This window comes from Microcaecilia unicolor, chromosome 2 (assembly GCF_901765095.1).
Source record: "Microcaecilia unicolor chromosome 2, aMicUni1.1, whole genome shotgun sequence".
NCBI lineage: Eukaryota > Metazoa > Chordata > Amphibia > Gymnophiona > Siphonopidae > Microcaecilia > Microcaecilia unicolor.
This window is the reverse complement of record NC_044032.1, coordinates 180,358,507-180,383,049: the sequence shown is the minus strand read 5'-3', so window position 1 is coordinate 180,383,049 and position 24,543 is coordinate 180,358,507. Positions and strand designations below refer to the sequence as shown.

Sequence of the window (24,543 nt, the reverse complement as noted above, 5' to 3'; positions counted from 1 at the left end):
CATCCATCTAAGTATCCACTTGGAGAACGGACAGCGTGTCTACTTTAAAACCGAAAATCTTGAAGAAAGGCTGGAACACCTTCCTGAAACCATTCTCACATCATTCTTCAAATTATGCCAAAGCAATGAATTTGCAAAGACTTTATTGTACTGTGATGTCCTAAATATTTTACATAGGACAAGTCCAAGAAAATATTCAATCAACAGAAACAGGGGATTCCAATGCCTGAACATCCTGGCATTTACAAAAGTGATGCTCTCGGATGTGTATATACAGTACATCCCAATAGTTCTGAGTGCTTCTATCTATGTCTTCAATTTCGTTAGGTGAAAGCCTCTACATCTTTTGAAACTCTCAAAACTCTTGATGGAAAACAGTTACAAAGTTATTGTGAGTCATGTTTAGCTCAAGGTTTGCTGCAAGATGACCAGCACTGGATAAACACGGTGTCTGAAGCATTTGCAATGCATTCTCCATCTAAGCTATAAACCTTATTTGCTATCCAGTTAGCTTACTGTGAAATAGAAAATCCAAAGCAGCTATTGGACGTTATCTAAGAAAGTTTAGCAGAAGACATTTGCATTCAAGCAAATACTTTCAAAACTGATGATTTAAATAGTATACAAAACCCTAACACCTATACAGAAAATATGTTCAATATTGCACTGATCTTTATTGAAGGCAAAATTCTATAAGTGATTGAAAAATGCTGGATGAAGTTGGACTAACAAGACCAAAATGAATGTTGCTGAATTCTGAAGATTGAGAAACCATTAAAGAGACAAGCTGTGACCAAACAAACCTTCAAGATTTTGTAAAAAAAAAAAATGCATCTCGCTTTACAGACCAAAACAGCATATTCTTCAATTTTACAGGCTATAGATCTACAAGCTGGGGGTCTCTTCTTTCTTGAGGCATCAGGAGGAACAGGCAAAACATTTCTTATAAATCTTTTACTAGCCAAGGTTAGAAACAAAGGCAAAATCGCTATTGCCATTGCTTCTTCTGGGATAGCTGCCACATTACTTCAAGGAGGCTGAACCACTTACTCAGCTTTTAAATTGTCTCTTAACTTAGCTCAGTTTGTCAAATAAACAAAGGAACAGGCCTAGCCAAATTATTACAATAATATAGACTCATTGTTTGGGATGAATGCACCATGGCTCATAAGCATGCTCTAGAAGGAGTCAACAGAAGCATAGAAGCAATTATCAGCACTAATTGGAAAAAATTAAGATTTGTGCGCACAACTAGCTAAGTGTATTCTGTAACATGGTGTGCATAAATTCTGTCACATAGTTAAAAATGGGGCATGACCAAGGGTGGGGCATGGGCATTTCTAAAATCTATGCATGTTGTTAAAATATACATACGCTCTGTGCCTAGTTTAGTCGTCAAGATTTACGCCAAGCAAAACATGGCGTAAATGGCCATGTCTATATTTGATCAGATGGAGAGGTGCTCGGCATATTCTTTATACTGCATGGAAATGCAAGCCAATTCTATAACATTTGAACTATTTTCAAAAAAGCTTCTGGAGTTAGAAGGAAAAATAAAATGTGATGCTGATGGGCAAATAGCTTTAATAGTTTCAAGGAAAAAAAATATTTCCAAACATTGCAAATCATTATCAAAAACACAAATGGTTATGCAAATGAGCAATTCTAAGTTTGAAAAACAAACATCAATGAAATGAACAATGAAATCCAAGAAATGCTACTAGGTGAAACTAAAGAGTATTTGTCCATTGACACAATACAAGATACTAATGACATTGTAAATTATCCAGTTGAATTTCTAAATTCACTGCATTCACCAGGAATGCTACCACATCAACTACACTTAAAAATTAGTTCGCCAGTCATACTGCTATGAAATCTAAATGCTCCAAAGCTGTACAACGGCACACGTTTAGCTCTAAAAAACTCTAATGCCACACATTATTGAAGCTACAATCTTGACAGGTTGTGTCAAAGGACATCATGTTTTTATAGCTAAAATTCCTCTTATTCCATGTATCAGATACAGTTCAAAAGACTGCAGTTTTCAGTTCAACTAGCCTTTGCAATGTCAATAAATAAGGCTCAAAGTCAAATATTAAATGTCACAGGTGTCAACTTTAAAAACCCATGTTTTTCACATGGTCAATTATACGTCACCTGTTCACAAGTTGGCTCAAATAAGTCTTTATACATATATGCTCCAAATCGAAAAACAAAAAATGTCTATCAAAATGCTCTCAAATGAGAACTTATTACAAATTATATTAAACATATTTAATATTTTTCTACCTCTGTGTACTCTATTTCTATTTGTACAAATAAAAATATATCTATATACATATAACTATATCTATTTTTATGTTTCATTTCTCACATTAAAGACATTAAACAAAATATAACAACTATCATAAACAAGTTTAAAAATACATAAGTATACAGTGTTATTATACACAAATAAACCTTGCTTTTCTCAATTACAAAGTACTAATCTATGGCTGAGCAACGCCAGGGGGGACAGCTAGTACTTTTCATTTTCCATTGACTATTGCTCCTGAGTCAATGTCTCATTAGTGGAAAATGTTCCCCTAAATGACTTTGAAGGGTTTATCCCAGTGTTTGCTTCTGGATTTGGATTAGAATTTGACCACTTGCCTTTCCAAACTCAGATTCAGGAGAGTTTACATTTGAGTCAGAACAGCTATTTTTCTGCTCCTGAATGATTATAATCTAGGGGCCTCATGACTTAGACCAGTAATCATTGCTAAATTTTAAACAAGGATCACTTTGACTCAAAAGTGAATGAATGAGAGCTGACAAATATCTTCCCATACAGGGCTGAAGCACTGCTAAGCAGAATGTGCCAATGACTTTATATCCCCAACAGTCTCTCTGTTTGTCATTCTCTTTCTCATTGCTCCTTGTCCTATGCCACTAGTCTGTCTCTGTCAAAGCCTCCCCACCCTATACCTCCACCTTCACCATGTGCCACTGCTGTTGCTCTTCTGCCCTCATTCCCTTGTACTATCACCATTATTCCTCTTTTTGGTAACACCCCTTCTATCAGCATTTTTTGAAACTGGAACTGCAAATGCTGTAACAAATGCTCTGGACTCCCAGTGGTTTTCAGGAGGTCCTTAATTACTTATGTGAAAACAAAGACAACTACACCAAGAGAATGAAAATATGGAAAAAGAAAACCCTGATAAGAAACTAACAAGCACATCTTGGGAGACAGATTGTTTAAAACAGGATTTATATGGAATGCATTTATACTAGGGCTGCACATTAATAGCGATTAATGCCACAATTAACACGTTAATTATTCATCATGATTAAAAAAATATAATTGTGATTAATAATGACCTGCCCTCCCTCCCCTTTGTGCTGGCTCTCTCTCCCCTTCCCTCACGGTTTACCTTTTATTCAGTAAATCTTTGCCTTGCAAGGACAGTGGTTTTGAAATGCTGCCCCGGCCTGCATTGGGCCTTTCCCTCTGACCCGTCGTCCTGCCCCCTTCAGATGCAGCTTCCTATTTTCAGAAGGGGACGGGATGGGTCAAAAGGAAAGTCCCGATGCAGGCTGAGGCAGAGTTTCAATTTTGCTGCCGCTGTAGAGTGAAGATTTACTGGGAAAAAAAAGTGAATCAGGAAGGGGAGAGGAGTGAGAGTCACTGGTGGTCCAGAAGGGGATGGAGAGATGCTGGACCAACCGTGTGGGTGAGCAAGCAGTCATCGAGAGAGTAACCATGGGAGGGGAGGGGAGGGGAGGCACAGCACGGTACATTTTAGAGATAGAGAGAAAGAGAGAATGGGTGAAGGCATGGGGGGGCACATTTGAGAGAGATACACAGAAAAAGAATAGGTGAAGGCACAGGGGGTATATTTGAGAGAGAGAAAGAATGGGTGAAGGCACGGGGGGCACATTTGAGAAAGAGAGAGAGAATGGGTGACGGCACAGGGGGCAAACTTAAAGGCACCAATTCTGAATACACAAATATCAATAACTGTACCTTTATAGTTTCAGCAGTAAAAATACAGAACAACAATATGCTTCCTATTGGAAAAGCCAGACATCAGACTCTTATGGATCCCCACATAAACTACATAAAAGCAGAATCTCTTATCATGAACACATGCAGAACACAGATCAACCTTCTCCAAGTACAGAACAAAGGACCAAAAATTAGAAACAGGAAAGACTGAGAAATCAGAATTGAACCTGGTTCAGGCTGAGAACCTGAACCAGGTTCAATTCCCACTGCAACTCCTTGTGACTTTGGACAAGTCACTTAACCCTCCATTGCCCCAGGTACACAATAAATACCTGTAAATGTAAAATGTTTTGATGGTAACCATAGAAAGGCAGAATATCCCATCCCCTTATCCTTTCATATAAAGCCCAGCATATCCTCTGGCCTTCCATATCCCACAATCCCCTCATATAAAGCCCAGAACCTCTCTGCCCTTCTGCCCTTCCATACCCACCCATCCTACCCTTATAGCCCAGCATCTCCCTTGCCCTTCTCTTTACCCCACCTTCTCATAGCCTGACATCTCCCTTGCCCTTCTCTACTCCCCAACCCAATTAAGATGAGCACACGATTTGGCCATTCTGCCAAATTATTGCGCACAACTTAAGGCACCATTTATAGAATTTGGGGGTTAGTGCATAAGTGCCTGACATGCCCCTGACCCAGCCAGGTTCCTCCCATGTTAACATCCCCTTTGCAATTGTGCTCTATAGAATTTAAAGGCACTCAGTTTACAGAGTTGCACCTAAATGCAGATCTGCACTTAACTGCAAACTGGTACCAATTAGTGATAATTAACACCACTTAACAGTCATTATTGATAATTAACACCAATTAGATCCCACTTAAACAATTGAGCTAGGGGCTATTCTATAACTTGCAGGTGCAATTTTACACGCTAGTCGCAAAATTGTGCACTGATGTTAATAGAATTAGAATGTTGGTCTCTTCTTATGCAACCTGCACTAAAAATAGAATTTACTGTTTAGATATTGTGCTTATTCCTTCTAATTGTCCATTTTTTGGGTCCACTATTGTGCTGTTTTCCTCTTGGGGAACATTTCTTGACATTGTTTTCCCTTGTATACTCCGGGAACTGTTGATGTTGTTCCTTTTTTTTATGGCAATCCACTTTAGTCAAGCATAAATGTAATGTTCAGCATTTCAGTTGTCTACAAAAAATTTGTTTTCTATCGTTAGGCAGGTACAATCTTCATCCCTCCTGACCCTTCACAACTACCTCATTCGATCACCATACAACCTTGTATTTGTTCTCAACTGACTTGGCAAACGCCTTGATGGTACTGTGTAAGCCACATTGAGCCTGTAAATAGGTGGGGAAAATGTGGGATACAAATGTAACAAACAAATAAATAAATAAATAATATTTACACCTTGCAGATCTTGTCATATGTTCCACATACCTTTAGCTGTTCCATTGTTTGTTATATGGATGAGCTGGTCACCATTAAGAGCCATGACCTTAGTTGCTTTTTTTTTTCTTCCTGTTCTGATCTAATTCTGCTAATCCATCTCTTGCTTAGAAAATCCCAGAAATCTCTGTAGAACAGCATTTCCAGCTTGAATATTCACAGCTAGTTCCATTATAAAACGCTGCCACTGCAAACTTTGGGGCCGTTTTACTGAGCCGCATAAGCGCCTACACGTGCCCAATGTGCGCCAATTCCAAGTTACCACCCCACCACCACATGGCCCAGGCAGTAATTTCATTTTTTTACGTGCATCCACTACGCACACTGGAAAATATTTTTTTTTCTGGCGTGCGGGCGGTAATCAGCATTTGAACGTGCGTTGACCATTACCGCCCGGTTAACACGTCAGACCTTACCGCTAAGTCAATGGCTGGCACTAAGGTCTCAGACCCAAAATGGACGCGCACCAATTTTCATTTTGCCGCACGTCCATTGTCGCTCTCCTCCCCCAAAAAGGCATTTTTTACTAGTGCGCTGAAAAATGATTCTGCGTGTGGTCAAAACACATACCTACACAACTGCAGGCCATTTTTTCAACGCACCTTACTAAAAGGACCTCTTCATATCTGACCTGCTTGCACTGATTCTTTGGCTGAGTTGTGCTCTCTGAAGAGTATAGAGGTCGATATTCAGTGTGGTTTAACTGCGTAGGAGTGGCTCCTTCATATTTAGCCATGCTTTTACAAAGCGCTGACCGCCATGGACCGAATATAGACCAGATATTCTTTGGCCTTCTTTTTTAGCTAGGCTATGCCTCATTTTTAGCTTGTTTTTACTATTTTCTGTATCTTTTCTGATTCATGTTTATGTTTACGCACAAATTTGGTACAGTTTAAGAAACTCTTAAAAACCCATTTGTTTTTCAGGCATATCCTGTGCTAAGAAGCAGATTGTTGGCACAGTGATGAGAGGCACTGTTTTGATATATGTTGCTTACAGTATATGGGAGACGTGATCAGCCAGAAAAAGATAAACTCTTTACTTATCTCTTTGCAATACTTATCTCTTTGAAATACTTATCTCTTTGCAATATTAAAAAGAGAATTTGAGAGCATTTGGCTATTAAGAAGAGCTTTTGATAAGTTCAAATGCAGTAAGTGGTTTTTAAATACCACAATAATAAGTTTGTAATAAAAGCAGTTAAAAATAAGGTGAAAGTAATAAAAAAACACGGAGGGATTTTATGACCAATGATGCTGGTTTGATTGTAAGATTCTTCTATGCGTTCCTTATTGGAAGTATGAAAGTCACTGAGGTCTTTTCCCTTCATTGAAATGTATGTAAGTAAATTTCATTACTTAGGTTATCTTTTTATAATCAGGGCTCTATTTAAAGATTTGTATTAGCATTTGGATTCAGTCCCTGTAAGTCCATTAGCAGACGTGATAGTAGTTTCTATTTTTATGTACATTTTATTGCAATCCACTTAGTTTTTAGGTGGAATATAAATAAATAAATATTCTGAGCTGTGCCCATAATCTAATAGCAGAACTTATAAAATAAAGACAGGCATTAGAGCACAGCAGATGCTAGCATGGCTTAGTAAATAGGGAGGTATATTTGGAATCATTTAAAACAAGAGGTAAATATCTCCTTTTCAGACTGAGACTCTTTACGCAGGCATCATTGTTGAAACAAGGCCGTGTTGAATCCTTTTACTGTCTGATTCTTCATGTTATTAATATTTGTAGTTAAGTGGAAGTTTCATGTCTTTCTCATTGAAACTAATAAACTTTTTTTTAAGGACATATGGTTTCTTGCCATTTTAGTTTTGGACTACAACTCCTCACCATTCTGTTCTCAAGTATACTAAAAGGACATTTAGGAACATAAGACCTTTGAAATTAAAAATGATGAAATATTTTGACACCCACCACACAGGACTTAACAAAGATCGGGGTTCCAATCACATTATAAACCATAAAATGTGACCTGCTGAGTGAAAAAATACCAAAAGTGGGGTTACAAATAACCAGTGGCGTTCCTAGGGGGGCTGACACCCGGGGCGGATCGCCGATGCGCCCTGCCCCCCGGGTGCAGCGCGATCCCCCCCCCCGGCGAAAGAACCCCCTCCCCCGGGTGCACGCCGCTGGGGGGGTGCCGCGCGCCGGTCAGCTTCATTCGTTTCCATGCTCCCTCTGCCCTGGAACAGGTTACTTCCTGTTCCGGGGCAGAGGGAGCATGGAAACAAATGAAGCTGACCAATGCATGGCACCCCCCCAGCGGTGTGCACCCAGGGCGGACCGCCCCCACCGCCCCCCCCTTGGTATGCCACTGCAAATAACAGAGATGTGGAGGAAATCTGAATAAGAAATATAGCCATTTTCGAAACAGCAAAACGTCTCTTTTTTTTTTTTTTTTTTTCAAAAATGGCCACATGCTAGATGTTTTTGTGCTTTGTGCATTTATCCTTTTGGTCCATTTTTGAAAAAGTCCAAGTGCAAAATGTACAAAATCAAGCTACTGGGATGTAGGAGGAGCCAGCATTCTTAGTAGACTGGTCACACAGACAACCCAGGAAAGCAATGGGGCACCCTAGGGGGTACTGCTGTGGACTTCATATAAAATCGCCCAGGTACACATCTCACTATTGCTCTCTTATCTTGTTGCTGAGCCCTCTAAAACCCACCTAAAGCCTACCCCCCCCCCCCCCCCACACACACACACACATGTACACCACTACAATAAATAACCTATAGGTGGGTATAGTAGGTTTTTGGTGAGTTTTGGAGGGCTCACAAATTCCACCACAAGTATAACAGTTAGAGTGGGATATGAGCCTAGGTCCCCTTCTCCACAGTTCACTGCACTGACCACTACATTACTCCAGGAACCTGCTTGCTTCACTAATAGGTCTGGCTATAACATCTGAAGTAGTCATAGAAGCTGGTATGTACTGTTTGTTTTACATCTTTGGGGGGTTAGAGGGGGTCAGTGACCACTGAGGGAGTAAGGGGAGCTCATTCCTTTATTCCTGCAGTGGTCATCTGGTCATTTAGAACACTTTTTTGTGGCTTAGTTGTTATTAAAACAGGTATAGCTCAAAATGTCTTAGTTTTAGACCTGGACATTTACATTTTTTTTCCTTTATGGCTGAAAAATGTCCAGATCTTAAGAACGCACAAACCCTGCCCTTAACATACCCCCAACATGCCCCCCTTGACATTTGGACGCACTGCAGATGAACAGCATAAAAAAACCATCTGGAAGATGGGTTTCAAAAATACCGATTTGGAAATTTTGGAGAGAAAAACATCCAAATGCTGCTTTATGCTACTTTTTAGAAGTTTTTCTCTTTCAAAAATGAGCCCCAAAGGCTATAAAAGTTAGGAATGGCCATTTTGAAAGTTTTGAGTACTATAGGGTCAGTAGAATGGGGCTATGCAATTTTTTCACAACTTTGTTTTTCATGTTCTACAGTCTAAAAACTGCAGGTACCTAAAGTGGGGTATGTGATTTCTGCAGTTAATTTTTTTTTAATTGATAGAGGTTTCTTATTTTTTAAAGATGTAATTAGTCCATACCCGAGGCTAAAATTTGGCAGGATTATGCTGTTGATATCCCTCTATGAGTTGTCTTGTAGGGCAGACTGGATGGACCGTGCAGATCTTTTTCTGCCGTCATCCACTATGTATGTTACTGTATACTACTGCCACATTTTCTGCTATGATACCAGTTAATTTGTTAACTGTAAGGTATAGTCCCCACTCATTCTTGCCCCAATCCACATTAGCTGTTTAACACAGCAGACAACAGCAGTTAGCTGATAAGGTGTATGTTAACTGCTAGCATATATTAATTGCCTAGATAGTTGCAAACACACCTTAAAAATCTCATCATAAATGCATCTAACCCTGTAGTACAAGTATAAATGTACAAGAATAATTTGAACTTTAAAGCAATTATTTGTGCAGTGTCTAAATACAGTGCTGTGTTTATATTTATTTTTCTAATATTGAAGCCTTCAGTGAGTGCTCTGTATAATTGCTCTTATGTGATCCCTATTCATATCAAGCAGCACATTTTTTTTTCTAAAAATGTATCCAAACATTATGTTTTCCTCGCTAGAAGACTGTAGTATCAGGCTCATACCGGCTAGTGTCTAAGCTTCCCTGCTTCCCTTTTTCCTGCCTTTTGATTCTATAAGGCACATCTTGCCCCATTCTTGCTCTTTAACCAGTGGGAAATATTAACCTTTATCACAGAAACCAAGGTTATTCTATGAAAAGATAAAATCTGAGACACGCAGAAGGAAACCTGCCAGTACGTGTCAGTTAGGAACCTGTGTGCACCAGGAACCATTCTAAAAGGTATCACCTTAGTGCCATAGGATCAAATTCTATATTTGGCACAAAAGAAAATAGGCACGGATGGAAAACATGCCTATGCGTATTCTATAAGCCATTTTATACGCTAGTATTTTTAATGGAATCCTGGTGCCAAGATGCCATTATAGAAGTGATGCTAAGCATATGGCATTGGGGGCCCCTTTACTGAGGAACCAAGTTATAGAATTTCCCTCTATGTTTTTACAGTACTTTTTCCAAAAGAAACTCAACCATAGACATAGGGTATTGGGAAATATCCTGACAGTTTCCATACAAACAGGATAAGTCCAATATTAACAAACAGTTATAATACCTGACTACCTAGTATGACTCTACAGCTTATACTTTTATACCTATAAGTAAAGAGTGGAATTTTAGAAAGGGCATACAAATGGGACTTGAGACATCTAGGTTGGGACATCTATCTTAGAACAGGATCTGCGGATGTAGGATCTGTCTAAATATATAGAGAAATGGATGTCTATGCACTGGCTACATTCAACAGAAATCTCCATTTTAGAAAAATGAATGTCTAAAGTATCAGTAAAGTGGGAACATGTCTGTCTCTGTGGCAGCACATGCATGTTCATGCACAGAAATGACAACATTATGCTGGAACATATATGTTTGTCAACCATTTTAGAAAGATAAACGTTTACTTTTCCTGAAGCTGTCACAGAGCCCTGTTTCTCTTGCCAGGCTTGCTTTTGAGAAAGACATAAAGGAGATAAACTCCCCTAATCTCTCCAGAGCACTTTTCTGAAACTTACATGTCCCGATTACCAAATCTGGATCCCAACCCCCACCATTTGGGACACAGATCTTAACAGGGCTAACACAGACAGAAAAATACGGAGAGAGTGGTGGATGTTTGGAATGCCCTCCCGCGGGAGGTGGTGGAGAGGAAAACGGTAACGGAATTCAAACATGCGTGGGATAAACATAAAGGAATCCTGTTCAGAAGGAAAGAATCCTCAGGAGCTTAACCGAGAATGGATAGCAGAGCTGGTAGTGGGAGGCGGGGCTGGAGGTTGGGAGGCGGGGATAGTGCGGGGCAGACTTATACGGTCTGTGCCAGAGCTGGTGTTGGGAGGCGGGGATAGTGCTGGGCAGACTTATACGGTCTGTGCCAGAGCCGGTGGTTGGGAGGCGGGGCTGGTGGTTGGGAGGCGGGGCTAGTGCTGGGCAGGCTTATACGGTCTGTGCCCTAAAGAGCACAGGTACAAATCAAAGTAGGGTATACACAAAAGTAGCACACATGAGTTGTCTTGTTGGGCAGACTGGATGGACCGTGCAGGTCTTTTTCTGCCGTCATCTAATATGTTACTATGTTACTATGTAATGGAGTATGAACATCCAGTTGTTAGGCCAGCCCTATTCCCACCCACAACATATACAGACTATATCCCCTTTCTATATGGACATTCTTCAGTTTTAGAAATTCATTTTCCATTTTGTAAAATTGGGATTTGGATGTTCATACACTATTGATATGAACATGCCAGTTTATGGACATCTGATACATGAATTACACTTTTAAAATAAGCACTATAGAAGATCACACAACTCACATAATTTAGCTTCTATATAGGAACATGAGAATAGCCATACTGGGTCAGACCAATGGTCCATCTAGCCCAGTATCCTATTTCCAACAGTAGCCAATCCAGATCACAAATACACCTACTGAACAGTCAGAATTACATATTAACTTGGTGCCCTGGTGGTGATAAGGGTGCCTAAACTAAATGACATTCAAATTTAAAAATCACCTCGTTCAATCTATTTTAGCTGAGTATGGCAGCATCAGTGTTCATCCTGGGAATGGTCAAAATAAACACAGGGGCCCTTTTACTAGGGCGGTAGGGCTACTGTGTAGATAGCGCATGGCAAACAGCACTCCACTGGGCACACCCAGGCGCCCTGAAGTATTTCTGCTCTTGCTGTGCACAGGGAGTAGGTATGCCCATTGCCATGCACTTCACAATTACTGCCAGATTAGTTCATGAGTCCTTACCTCCAAATAAATAGGTGGTGGTAAGGGCTCAGGCAGCAATGGCCATTAAGGACACCAATTGTAAAAAAAAAAAAGGCTTTTTATGGCTGCGGTAAAAAGTGTCCTCGGCGCATGGCAATCCCACGTGACAACACTACCGCAAGCCATTTTTTTACCACAGCTCTGTAAAAGGACTCCACTATTTCCACACTAGTGAAAGCATTGCTTCCATGGTATGTCCCTGGATTAGCACCTATAATCTAATCAGATCCTGATACCCAAAGAAACTCATCCTTCATAAATTACTCAAAAGCTATAGCTAAAATTTACCATTGGTTGACCAATACATTGTGTGCAAGTTTTGCATCTTTCTAGAGATGCTCTATTATGGATTTCTAGCCAGGAGTAGTCCTCAATAATACGGCATCCTTGAATATAGGCCACTAATATTCCTGGTTGCTGAGGTGGAAAATGCTGTGCTCATATTAGGCTCTCCATCTGTATTTACTATTGAAGGGATGGAGACCTGATGCCCGAAGTGTTTATGAGCAAAATTAATATATATTGCTTCACTTAAAAATGTGTACTGATTTACTGTAGAATTTTCTGTGACATCTCAAGGGTGAAATCTACATAGAATGAGAGAGCTATTTGAAGCAGTAACCCCACAATATATATTCTACATATTTAAAAAGGTGGAAGGAAGGCCAAATGACAGCTGGTATGGTTAAAAAGTGAGGTGAAGAAAGCTATTAGAGCTACAAGTACATCCTTCAGAAAATGGAAGAAGGATCTGAGGGAAAAAGTAGGAAACAGCTTAAGGAATGACAAGTCAAATGTAAAGCGTTGAAAAGGAAGGCAAAGAAAGACTTTGAAAAGAAGACTGTGATAGAAGCAAAAACACATAATAAAATCTTTTATAGAAGCAAGAAGCAAGTAAAAGAATCAATTGGACTGCTAGATGACCGAGGGGTAAAAGGGGCACTCAGGGAGAACAAGGACATGACAGAGAGGTTAAGACAGACAGAACTGAAAAATGATCTTGCAGAGCTATTGTTAGTAATAACTGCAGGTAAAGACCTGGATGGTCCATACAGTCTGTCCAACAGTCACACTCACTATCAATTCATGATTAAACCAACAATGCGTGTGATATAAAATAATTGATCATGGTCTTTCTTTGGCATTTCTGGGACATAGACTGTAGAAATCCGCCCAGCACTGTCGTTCCAACTACTGGAGTTGCTGTGAAAGCCCACTCCATACCTTTCCAAATCTGTAGTAGTATCTGCTTCTTGCTGGCCTCCCACTTAGCCACCTCTCCCCTCTCCAGTCGGTTCAAAACTCTGCTGCCCGTCTCATCTTCCGCCAGGGTCGCTTTACTCATACTACCCCTCTCCTCAAGACCCTTCACTGGCTCCCTATCCGTTTTCGCATCCTGTTCAAACTTCTTCTACTAACCTATAAATGTACTCACTCTGCTGCTTCCCAGTATCTCTCCACACTCGTCCATCCCTACACCCCTTCCCGTGCACTCCGCTCCATGGATAAATCCTTCTTATCTGTTCCCTTCTCCACTACTGCCAACTCCAGACTTCACGCCTTCTGTCTCGCTGCACCCTACGCCTGGAATAAACTTCCTGAGCCCCTACGTCTTGCCCCATCCTTGGCCACCTTTAAATCTAGACTGAAAGCCCACCTCTTTAACTTTGCTTTTGACTCGTAACCACTTGTAACCACTCGCCTCCACCTACCCTCCTCTCTTCCTTCCCGTTCACATTAATTGATTTGATTTGCTTACTTTATTTATTTTTTGTCTATTAGATTGTAAGCTCTTTGAGCAGGGACTGTCTTTCTTCTATGTTTGTGAAGCGCTGCGTATGCCTTGTAGCGCTATAGAAATGCTAAATAGTAGTAGTAGTAGTCTTGTCATTTGTAGGACACAGACTATAAATGTCTGCCCAGCATCATCCTCATATTCCAGCTACTGAAGTTGCCATCCAAGCCCTTTCCAGATTGCCATGGGACACAGACCGTAGAAGCCTGCCCAGCACCAGCCTAAGGGGCCCTTTTACTAAGCTGTGGAAGTGTCTACGCGTGCCCAACATGTGCCAATTTGGCATTACCGGCCGGCTACCACGTGGCTCTTGTGGTAATTTAATTTTTGGCACGCGTCCGATATGCACGTCTGAAAAATAATTTTTATTTTCTGGTGCACGTTCACTATGTGTGCCAAGTGGCATTTGACTTGCGTAGATCATTACCACCCGGTTAACGCTTGAGACCTTAACGCTAAGTCAATGGATGCGCGCCAATTTTTATTTTGCCGCATGTCCATTTTCAGCAAAAATTTTAAAAAGGCATTTTTTGTAGAGGCGCTGAAAAATGGATCTGTGCACGCCCAAAACACGCGCCTACACTACCGCAGACCATTTTTCAGCGCACCTTAGTAAAAGGACCCTTTAGTTCTTATATTCACAATCTGGTGAGGCCTCTTGATTCTCTTGATTCTAGAGCAAAATCAAACTTTGTGTCAGTTACTAAAGGTTCAGAATTGTAAGAAACCAGAGGTCCTAACTATATGAAACCATCTGTAAATCAAACCAATGATATCTAGGCCATGACCATTTGATGAAAACCATTTCATGAAAAAACTTAGGGCTCATTTTTTTAAACTGTTAGATACCCCCCCACCACCACCGAAAATGACCTGGAAAGAGAGGCTAAATTTAGTTGCTCAAACAATGGCAGCCTTGAACATATTCATGAGGACAGCAGGAGGGGAAATTTAGCTCCTAAATACAATTCAGAAAAGGCAGGCCTAAACTAGGCAGCCACATTTTGTAGATGCTAGGACGTTTATTTATTACTGCATACTCAGTCTGTGTGCTTAAAAATGAATAGTTAACCTGCTCACTAAAGTGTGAAAAGGTGATTAGTACATGCTGAAATGTTTTATGTGCATTAAAAATATAAATTAAAACTATTGTGTGAAACAAACAGAAACAATACCAGAAAATCAGAAAAAATAGCCTAACGAAATGAAAATGTTTAGCCTGTGCACATCGCTAGCAAATACTGTTTGTATTGATTCACTGGGCCAATTTTCTAAAATAACCTTGCTACAGATGAAGAATGGGAGCAATCCCTTGAAAAGAAAGGCTAATACATTTTTAGTGAGCCAAATGCTTGTTTTTAACTGGTACTGAGACACACAGGAAGACAAACATGCCATAATATAGTGTTCTTCACTCTAAGTACCTTTGATTCAAATGTTTATGTCTACACAAGCACAGTTATTTAGATCTGGTAACAGATAATTAATTGGAGATAAGACTGTATGCCACATGTTTACATAAACGTGTGACTAAAATTTTCTATTTAAAGATTATTGTGAGTAACAAGATCCACAGCAGTAATTATCCAGCACCATAGATTATGTTTGACACTAATTGCTACCGCCTGTAAAACAATATCAAGATTAAATTTGAGCCTAGCTTTCACCATAGTTAAACAGCCTTTGTTCAGTACCGAAAGGCTTCTTCTGTTATCATCCTAGACTCATTATTTAGGTTTAAAGCAACATCACATGCAACATACCATGATTATTCTTTTAAAGTAAGAATATCACATCTTTTTCATGTACTTACCATGCACCTATCCCATTTTAATGATTGCAGGGTATAATGCATTTGGGCTTTTTATTGCTTCCATAGAAAGTGCTCAATATCAAGATCCTTTTATGCTCACGTAAAAACAAAACAAATAATTAAAAAAAAAGGAATAGTTGTTTAAGTGACAAATATCACACTGTTGTAGTGGTTGACTTCCTCAATATAGTTTTCTGGGGTTTCGGTGCAGTTGGTGGAGGCACAGTCAGAGGTCTGAGAGGAGAAAAACTATGACTTGAGCTTATTCCCAGCCCTCCATTCTCTAGAGGGAAAGAAGGGAGAGGAGGAGGAGGTGGTAAAGGTGGACAGTGGTGAGGGAGCTTTGCTGGAGTATGGACAGGCTCGCTGTGCAGGTGAATTTCTTTGTTCTTCATATCATACCTAACATCACAGTCAGGGCAATAGCCATGGTACTGCACTTTTTCACTAAAACGGACCCGTTCTCGTGTTGTAGTCTGATGGCACCTGTCCTTTTCAGGTCTATGTATCAAAGGCTGCAATGCAACTTTGTCTAAATTATTTGCGGGCATACAAAACGCATCTCCATTTGGAACTTTGTTTGGCCCTCCTGGTATACCTCCATTTGGCAGCAAAGTCCCATTCGTCTTTACAGGATTGGATGAAGGAACCAAATCGTCACACTTTACAGGAGTGAGCCGTGGAGGGGGAGGTGGTGGATTGGGCTTTCTAAGTACCGTGAGAATCGCATGTGGATGAGCTGGAGGCTTGATGAGTGGTGCATTGGCTCGCAGTTTGATCTTGTCCAGGCTCGAAGCAGTTGTACTGCTGGAACTGCTGTTCAGCGTGTCTGTTTTAGAGCTGTCTGTCATCTCATCCTCTAGCTGAAGGTCTGATGTCAGTGTGTCAATCTGGTCCACCACCTGCATGAAAAATCACAATGCATCAAGGTGACCTCAAAGTCAGAGGCTTCAGAGTGACAAGAGCTAAATAAAATAAACCACGACAACACTGCAAGCTTTCATTGGAAGTATTTCTAAACTGTTCTCTCAAACTATAGGAGTAATAGAACACTTTAATATGCAATAACCTTTAAAAGTCTGAATAAGCTCTTTATTTTGTTTTCATCTTTGGCTGTTCCAAATCCACTTTAATTAAAAACCATGATAGATAATCCTACTGTATTAAAGCAAAGAAAATGACACTTTAGCCTGTCTGCAATATGATTCTAAAATCTAAGGATTTTCTAACTACAGTATAATACCATTAGACTCCAAGTAAATTATACATCTTTCAGTAATACTGCTCAGCTTTTTTTCTTACCAAAGTCTGGTGAAAAATGTAATCTAAACAAATACCAGATATATCCAGAATCACTCTGTAGTACATCATTCAAATTATTTTTATAGTTGACTTGTAGCAGGGATTTTATTTTATGTATTTACCCTTTACAAATACAGTATTAAATGTTTTGATTTTATTTAATGTAAGCTCTTGATAAAGTCTATTCTTATGTAGTCCAAGCTGTGATTTTCATTAATATGAATTTTCTCTCTTGCTTTTTCTGGTATATTCTATGCAAAACCCAACCTTGTTTCACAGTACTTATGACCTATAAGGGGCCAATGGAATAAAACCTGTTTTAAAAAATTTTAGTAGGTAACTAGGTTAAATCTATTCACAAATCTTATAACAAGACTTAACATGCCATGCAATAACTTTTACAAAGGGCACAGTAAAACCTCCCCTCTAATGCATGGCCTCAGTGCTAATGAGGAATGCTTACTAAAGGGTAGTAAAATTTGGGCATAGTGTATCCTACCTGCAAAAAATATGGGAGACTAACCCCCAAATTCTATATAAAGTGCTACATATTGTGCATGCAAATTGGGTGCATGTCCAATTTGCATGCACAATTTAATTGAATAATGAGCTAATTAATGCCCATAATTAGCTTGTTAACAAACAATTATTGGCAATAATTAGATTTAATAGAAATATACATGCATAAATGCAGGCACTGGATCCGTACCTAAATTTTGCGTGAGTCCAAAAAGGGGGGAGCGAAAATGGGAGGGGCATGGGTGGGTCAGGGCATTCCTGGAGAGTACACACGTAATTATAGAATAAGAAGGATCTGCACCTAATTTAGGCACAAGGATTTGCACCATGTTTCATCTGGTGCAAATGGCTGCACTTAGTTAGGTGCAATTTCCAGGTGTAAGCCCTGTTCTATAAACCACGCCTAACTTTAAGCATTGTTTATAGAATGGCATTTTTTGGTGCTAATTTGTTAGGTGCCATGTATAGAATTTAGCCCTAATTGCCTCTTGTTTAGGAGGCAGCAAGTCTCCCATATTAACCCAACCAGCTAGCATGCAGTAATCCTAACGCTTCCATGCCCATTATTCGCCCATGATACACCCCTGAACATAATATCTACAAAAAAGTATTGCGAGGGTTAACATGTGACTAACATCAAAATACCACAAAATGCTTTAATGCATTTTACAGAATCCTGTTTTTCACATGCTAAGTGAAGTGTGTGTGTTAAGGCGTAATGCCCTTTAGTACAGGGCCTCTCAGTGGCGTACCAAGGGGGGGGCGGTGGGAGCGGTCCGTCCTGGGTGCACGCCGCTGGAGGGGTGCCGCGCGCCGGTCAGCGTCGTTTGTTTCCATGCTCCCTCTGCCCCGGAACAGGAAGTAACCTGTTCCGGGGCACAGCGAGCATGGAAACGAACGATGCTGACCGGCGCGCGGCACCCCCCCAGCGGCGTACACCCAGGCAGAGGGTTCTTTCACCAAGGTGGGGGGTGTCCCTTCGCCGGGGGGGGGTGTCGCGCTGCACGGGGGGGGGGCGCTGCACCCGGGGGGGGGGGCGGGGTGCGTCGGTGATCCGCCCCGGGTGTCAGCGCCCCTCAGAACGCCACTGGGGCCTCTTAATATGTAGGAAAGTGTAATGTGCATGCTGGCTACTGGGAAATTCCTATGCTATTTTGCTCAAAGGTTGACATGTATTAAAAAGTCATTCAGTGCTGTTATTAGAAACTTACGGGCGGATATTCAAAGGGATTTAAGTGGACAGGAGCCTCTCTAATCGCTTACTGCCATCTAAGTGGGAATAGTCAGTGGCAATTAACTGGAGAGTACCAGTGAATATCCCCACAGACCGCCCAACTAAAAAGTGGGTAGGACAGGGAGGAGACCAGGATTATGCAGGTGCCAGTATTATTCAGTGCTGGCACCCACATAGCTAAGTAGCCTAATTTAGGACATCTCCAAGGTTGTCCTGCATTAGGCCACTTAGCTATGTGGGTGCCGGCACCTGCATAACTTTTTTTAAAGGTTCCCTCAAGCCCCCCCCCCCCGCCTCCCTGACAATGCCCCCCCCCCTTCCCTCCTCCCTCCCCAAGCCCACACACAAGAAACCCGCCAGAACCTCCCCAAACATTCTTGTAGGTACATGGTGGTCCACTGATGGTCATTGGGGGCAGAAGCATAGCCCTCTTGCACCTGCCCCTTGTGGCACAGTTCTAAATTAGCTGCTGCAACCTCTCAGCACTACATATGAGTGAGGTATATTCAGGGATTAGGCAGCCACCGGCACTTTTCCAGATACCAGTGATATTCAGACTGGAATCCACTGACTACCTGGATAAAGTTAGGACAGTCTTTTCCAGGTAGTTACCTGGTTAGCGGACTATAAATTGGGGCTAACTGGGCAAATCCTGGCTCCATCCAGACTCTGCCCCTGGACTGCCCCAGCACTAACATGATAACATGTACAACTAACATGTACAACTTCCTTTAAATCAGTCACTTTACTTTCTAACTCTTCTTACTCTCTAACCTGTCTATCTATATGTTCCATCTTTGCTTTACCCTTCACTATCAATTAAAATGTTCTATTACGTATTGTGTTGACATTGTAAGTAGTATACCATACTTTGTACTCTTATTTCAATATTTTTACTGCTCATGTTTGATCTATTCTTACTGTACACCGCCTTGAGTGAATTCCTTCAAAAGGCGGTAAATAAATCCTAATAAATAAATAAATAAATAAATGATAATGTTGAGGTGCTCTGAGCAGACATTCAGCAACACTGCTAAATACCTGGACAGAACGCAGTCAGCATGAGTTAACCAGGCAGGAGACCAGGCAGCGCTGCGTACGCCTTGTAGCGCTATAGAAATGCTAAATAGTAGTAGGAGGAGGAGGAGGAGACACTCCTATGCAGTTAACTCACACTACATATCGACCCCCTAAGTTATTTGCCATACACATAGCCAAATTGTCTTTGCATTTGACATTCCCTCATTTATAGTCTAAATTTTAGCACATACACATTAATGTTTGTGGGACCATCCTAACGTAGATATTAAGGGGTAATTCTATAAGTGCGCTTCTCCGTTTAGGCACCCCATTGCCAGATGGTGAAAGCCTATTCTACAGTATAAGGCATCTGGGCACCCAGATTCCATTAGGGAATACTAAAATAATCTGGGTTGTTGCCCTCATAGACCAAATTTGGGGACCCCTTTTATAATGTACAGTAGTCACAAATTCTGCTTTAATAAGCTTTTTCCTCAAGTCCATTATTCAATAGCTCATAATTTATTGCTCATTTAAATGTGACATCAAGCACTATATTGAAACAGATTAACTGCACTTAACAAATTAGAGAGTATGATATGTTATAGCTGAACCTAAATAATTTACATACTGGAAGAAAAAAGCCATACAGCCAATGAATGTAAACTTCCTTCAGTGACATCATTTCCATGTAAAAGAAAAAATATTAATTATTACAAAAAATGAAAAGACCATAATTTCCTTCAAGAAAACGTCAATAGAAGTGCCACTATTCAGTTTTATTGTTCAAATCTCTAGCTTCAATTTTTTCCAGCCAAAATATCAATTGTTGCTTTCAGCTTAACAAAACATGCAAAGTGGAGTAGTGGTCTAATGGTTAGTGCAGTGGGTTGAGATCCTGGAGAACCAGGTTCAATTACCTTCTGTAGCTCTATGTGACTCTGGGCAAGTCACTTAGTCCTCCATTTCCCCAGGTACAATATACTACTTAGATTGAGAGCCTTTTGGGGACAGTGCAAGTATCTGTACAATTATAGGTAAACTGCCTCAATTCACACTTGAAATATGTGGTACATCAAATTAATAAACTGATAATGTTGCCAGTCAACCCCTAGAATATTTTTTTTTTGGGGGGGGGGGGGGGGAATGTGACATGGTCAATAATAGAGCACTGGAGCACTTGGTAACCATGTTTCTCTTGAATACAGTGCTTTATTAAAGGCACTCCTTTGTCCTCCAGATGTGAATAAACCTTTGGGTGCCATCTGAAATGCATCTTTCTTTTTTCCTTCTGCCAAGCTGACAACAAGGAGATAGAACTCCATGTATCAGTGGGGGTTGGGTGCTAACCAAGGTCCACACCAAATGAGGAGATTTTGGGGTGCTACTCTAAGCCCAAAATAGCCAAGAGGAGAAAAGGGGGTGTATTCCCAAAACTAGTTCCTAACCCCCAGAGAAGCAGGTTGAGGTTGAAGAAGTAGAGACCAGTTAGAGGTTAGATGAACCTGAGATTTTGTGTTCATGGGGCAGTGTTACCTAAATGTAGGAGGATCCCTTCAAATCTCTGGAGTACCTCCCAGAGAGAAAAAAAGTTTGCAGGTAGGTAAAGTTGCAGGGGATAAGAAATCAGCAGGGAAGCTGAGTGGCATGCAAACTAAGGACTGAAGCAACAGAGGATACTTTACTGATTAGGAGTCTGAGGCTAAGCTTGTGTCTGGGGAGAAGAAGTGACTGTTACTGTGTGAGCGAGAGTTGAGAGTAGAGAACCTTTCAGAGTACAAGAAGGATGATAGGTTTGAAGAGAGAACCTACATGAAGAAAAGGAATAAGAGAGTCTAAATCTCAGAGAGATCAACCAGGAGAAAAGAGAAAAAGAATGAGAAGTTTAAATCACAAGTTCAACTTGCAAAACTTTCAGATCTTTTTTTCTTTATTTAATATTTGCCGCCCTATTCAGTGACTGTCTGTTAACAAATCACATTATTTTATATTCTTCTATTCACCCAATAAATTATATTTACTTGTAAGTCTTCTATTTATAAGCGTTTATGAATTGAACATTTACCATCCTCTCACCCCCACCCACCCAGTATTCAGCCAATGGTCAGAATTTGTTTTTTGGAAATGGTCAACGATCCTGCACCACGAAACTTCTTGAGCTTTGAGTTCTATAAACGAAGTTCCGTAGTGGAAACAAATTGAGAGATACAGTTTGTTGAACAAGATTATTGCAAAAGAGTATTTAGACTCCTGAGGCAGGCTGGTTGGCCAAAACATGGCCGTGTAAAGTCTCTTTGAGTTATTTTATTGATTTGGACTCATCAATACATTTGAACTGTTTATACATCATCTAAAGACCCTATCCTTGTGTCATCTTCAATGTGGTCATTGTCAATTTGAATTTGTGAAGATTGTGTTCTTCTGTGTTTACATCGACAGAATCACAATCAAGTTATACCACATATTCAATGCTAATTTCTGCCTATTTGTTGACACGGAATATGTGGGTGTAACTGGCAGGCTAGAGATTACCCAGATAATGACAATACTCAGCACCATTACCTGGATAAGCTATGCTATGCTATATGATTCTTATATTCTGCTAAGTTCAAAAGAGATTCTAAGCGGATTACAAATAAGGAGAATTTACAATTGCATATCTAATACATTGAAATACAAAACACATCTTTTTCATCAATTGCACATCTAAAACATTAATTACAGTTGTATATCCAATATTTTGAAACTAAAAAGCATCTTTCTCATCAAATACATTGAAACTAAAAAACAACTTTCTCATCAAACAAACAAAAAAAAGACTATAATGCTTTCCTGAAGGAATAATATTGTGTTATTCTCCAAATTTCTAAAGGCAGTCTGTTCCAAAGCCTAATTCCCTGGTGTAAAAAGGAATGCTCTAGCATGGTTTTCTTAAAAGATTGATAATTTCAAGCAGCGTTCCGATCTACCTGAGGAAAAAGATGATGGGAAATCCAAATAATCAGTCTACCAGACCCATCACCATACAGCATTTTATACATCATGTATGCTTGCTTAAACTTCAATAGCAAGTTACAATAATCTAAGTATGGAATGAGGATTACCTGTGCCACAGTTCTAAAGTTATCTGGGTGTAAATTAGATTGAATTGTTCTCAACTGCCATAATCGGATAAACATTTTTTTTAGATAAAGCCTTAACATGTAATTCAAAAGTTGTCTGAATCTATTATGATTCCCAACACTTTTGAGTGATTCTCAATCATTAGGTTCTCACCTGTACCTGATTCCAAACACTTAGCTGTCAGCTTCTCATAATGTCTAAACCAAACAACCTTAGTCTTTAGTCTATTCAATGTCAGAAAATTAGCTTTAGCCCAATTATCAGTTTTGATGACAATCTCCCTCAAGAAAGTTGTGGTATCTTCACACTTTTGAGCTTCACATAGAAGAAAAATATCATCTGCATATGAATAGACCAATACTCCCAAGGTGGACAGCATTGATCCCATCGCACTTAAATAGATGATGAACGAGGAAGGTGACAACAGTGACCTTTGATGAACCCTGCAATCTGCATTCTACTGCAAGGATACCTTCGAATCTTTTCTTACACTATATATTCTCCTCTGTAAAAACTCACTAAACCATTTCAAACAGTACCACTCACTCCAATCTGACTAAGCCTATTCAACAGTAAATTCATGGTTCACCACATTAAAGGCAGCTGATATATTGAATTGTAGCAAAATCATTTGTTTTTCCTTACTAAGAGAAAGTCTGATTTCAGTTACCATTTCCAGCAGCAAAGTTTCAGTACTATGTATTGGTCTGAAACCATATTGTGAAATATGAAGAATGCCACATTTGCTCAAGTAGTCACATAATTGAATATTTACAACAGATTCAATAAGTTTTGTAAGCCATGGTATGCTTGCCACTGGTCTATAATTTTCAGGCGTAGACAAATCAGCTCCCATTGATTTGAGAATAGGAGTCAGCATAATATATGCCAAATTAAGAGGGTAACTCCCAGTACTCAGAATAGAATTAACAAACATTGTCAACCAAACCAGTATGTCAGAGGGAGCTGTCTTAAATAAATAGGAAAGACAAACAACTAAGTAACTAGCTTTCTTAGACAACCTTTTGCGGTAGATATTAATAGTATTTGTATCAACTTCCAAAAATTCATTCCATAGCATTGTATATCATGTGAAACCATCTGCACCTTATCAGTTGCTATCAATGAGCTGAAATTTTGGAAAAGATCTTTAGAAGTATTGCCCCAAGACAAGAGACTCTGTGATTCTGAAAGTTGTATCAGTGGTTAGAGGTAGAAATCTGAAGACAAGGAGCTTTATTGCAGAGGTATGAAAATAGCTAAACAGATACAAGTAGTTCAGAGCTGGGTGGTTGGGATTGTACAGTATCTGGAGAGAAAGAATGAATGAGGTAAAAAAAAAAATGAGTTCGTTACAAGAGGGGGGGGGGGTAGCAGGACATGTGCTACACTTTTCCAAGTGGATATTCATATCTCCTAATATAATTAATTCCTTAAAAACAAGTGTATATTGAACTATAATTTTAAGTATCTGCTCACTAATGCCATTCCAAGATCCGGGTGGCCTATAAATTAAAATTATCCCCAGTTTCTGGATGACTTAAAACAGCTCTTTTGCTATACTAAACTGTCACCGACACTAAATATCACCTATTCTGGGGTAATTCTTGGCTCCACTCAAGCTTCTCCCCTGGACTGCCCTGGCATTACTGTGATAGTGCTGGTGTTCTGCCCCAGTACAATGGGGCAGCTTGTGTTGTCTGCATGTGACAGATTGCATATCTGTATAATATTAACCCTAGAACGCATGACGTTAAAAATATACATATTAACGATGCACATAATGTAGAAAAACACACTTAAATAACTTTCACAAGTTTATTTCAAAATTGCTCAATAAAATAT

General features: G+C 40.0%; 1 protein-coding gene across 1 annotated transcript in view; it reads right to left on the bottom strand.

The window, feature by feature from the left end:
• PRR16 (proline rich 16) overlaps positions 1-24,543 on the bottom strand; it is a 641,551-nt gene that overhangs the window by 237,786 nt on the left and 379,222 nt on the right. The window contains exon 2 of the mRNA XM_030193531.1: positions 15,501-16,402. Within this exon, the coding sequence (XP_030049391.1) occupies positions 15,656-16,402 (747 nt within the window). The 3' untranslated portion in view covers positions 15,501-15,655. The remainder of the gene's footprint in view (positions 1-15,500; positions 16,403-24,543) is intronic.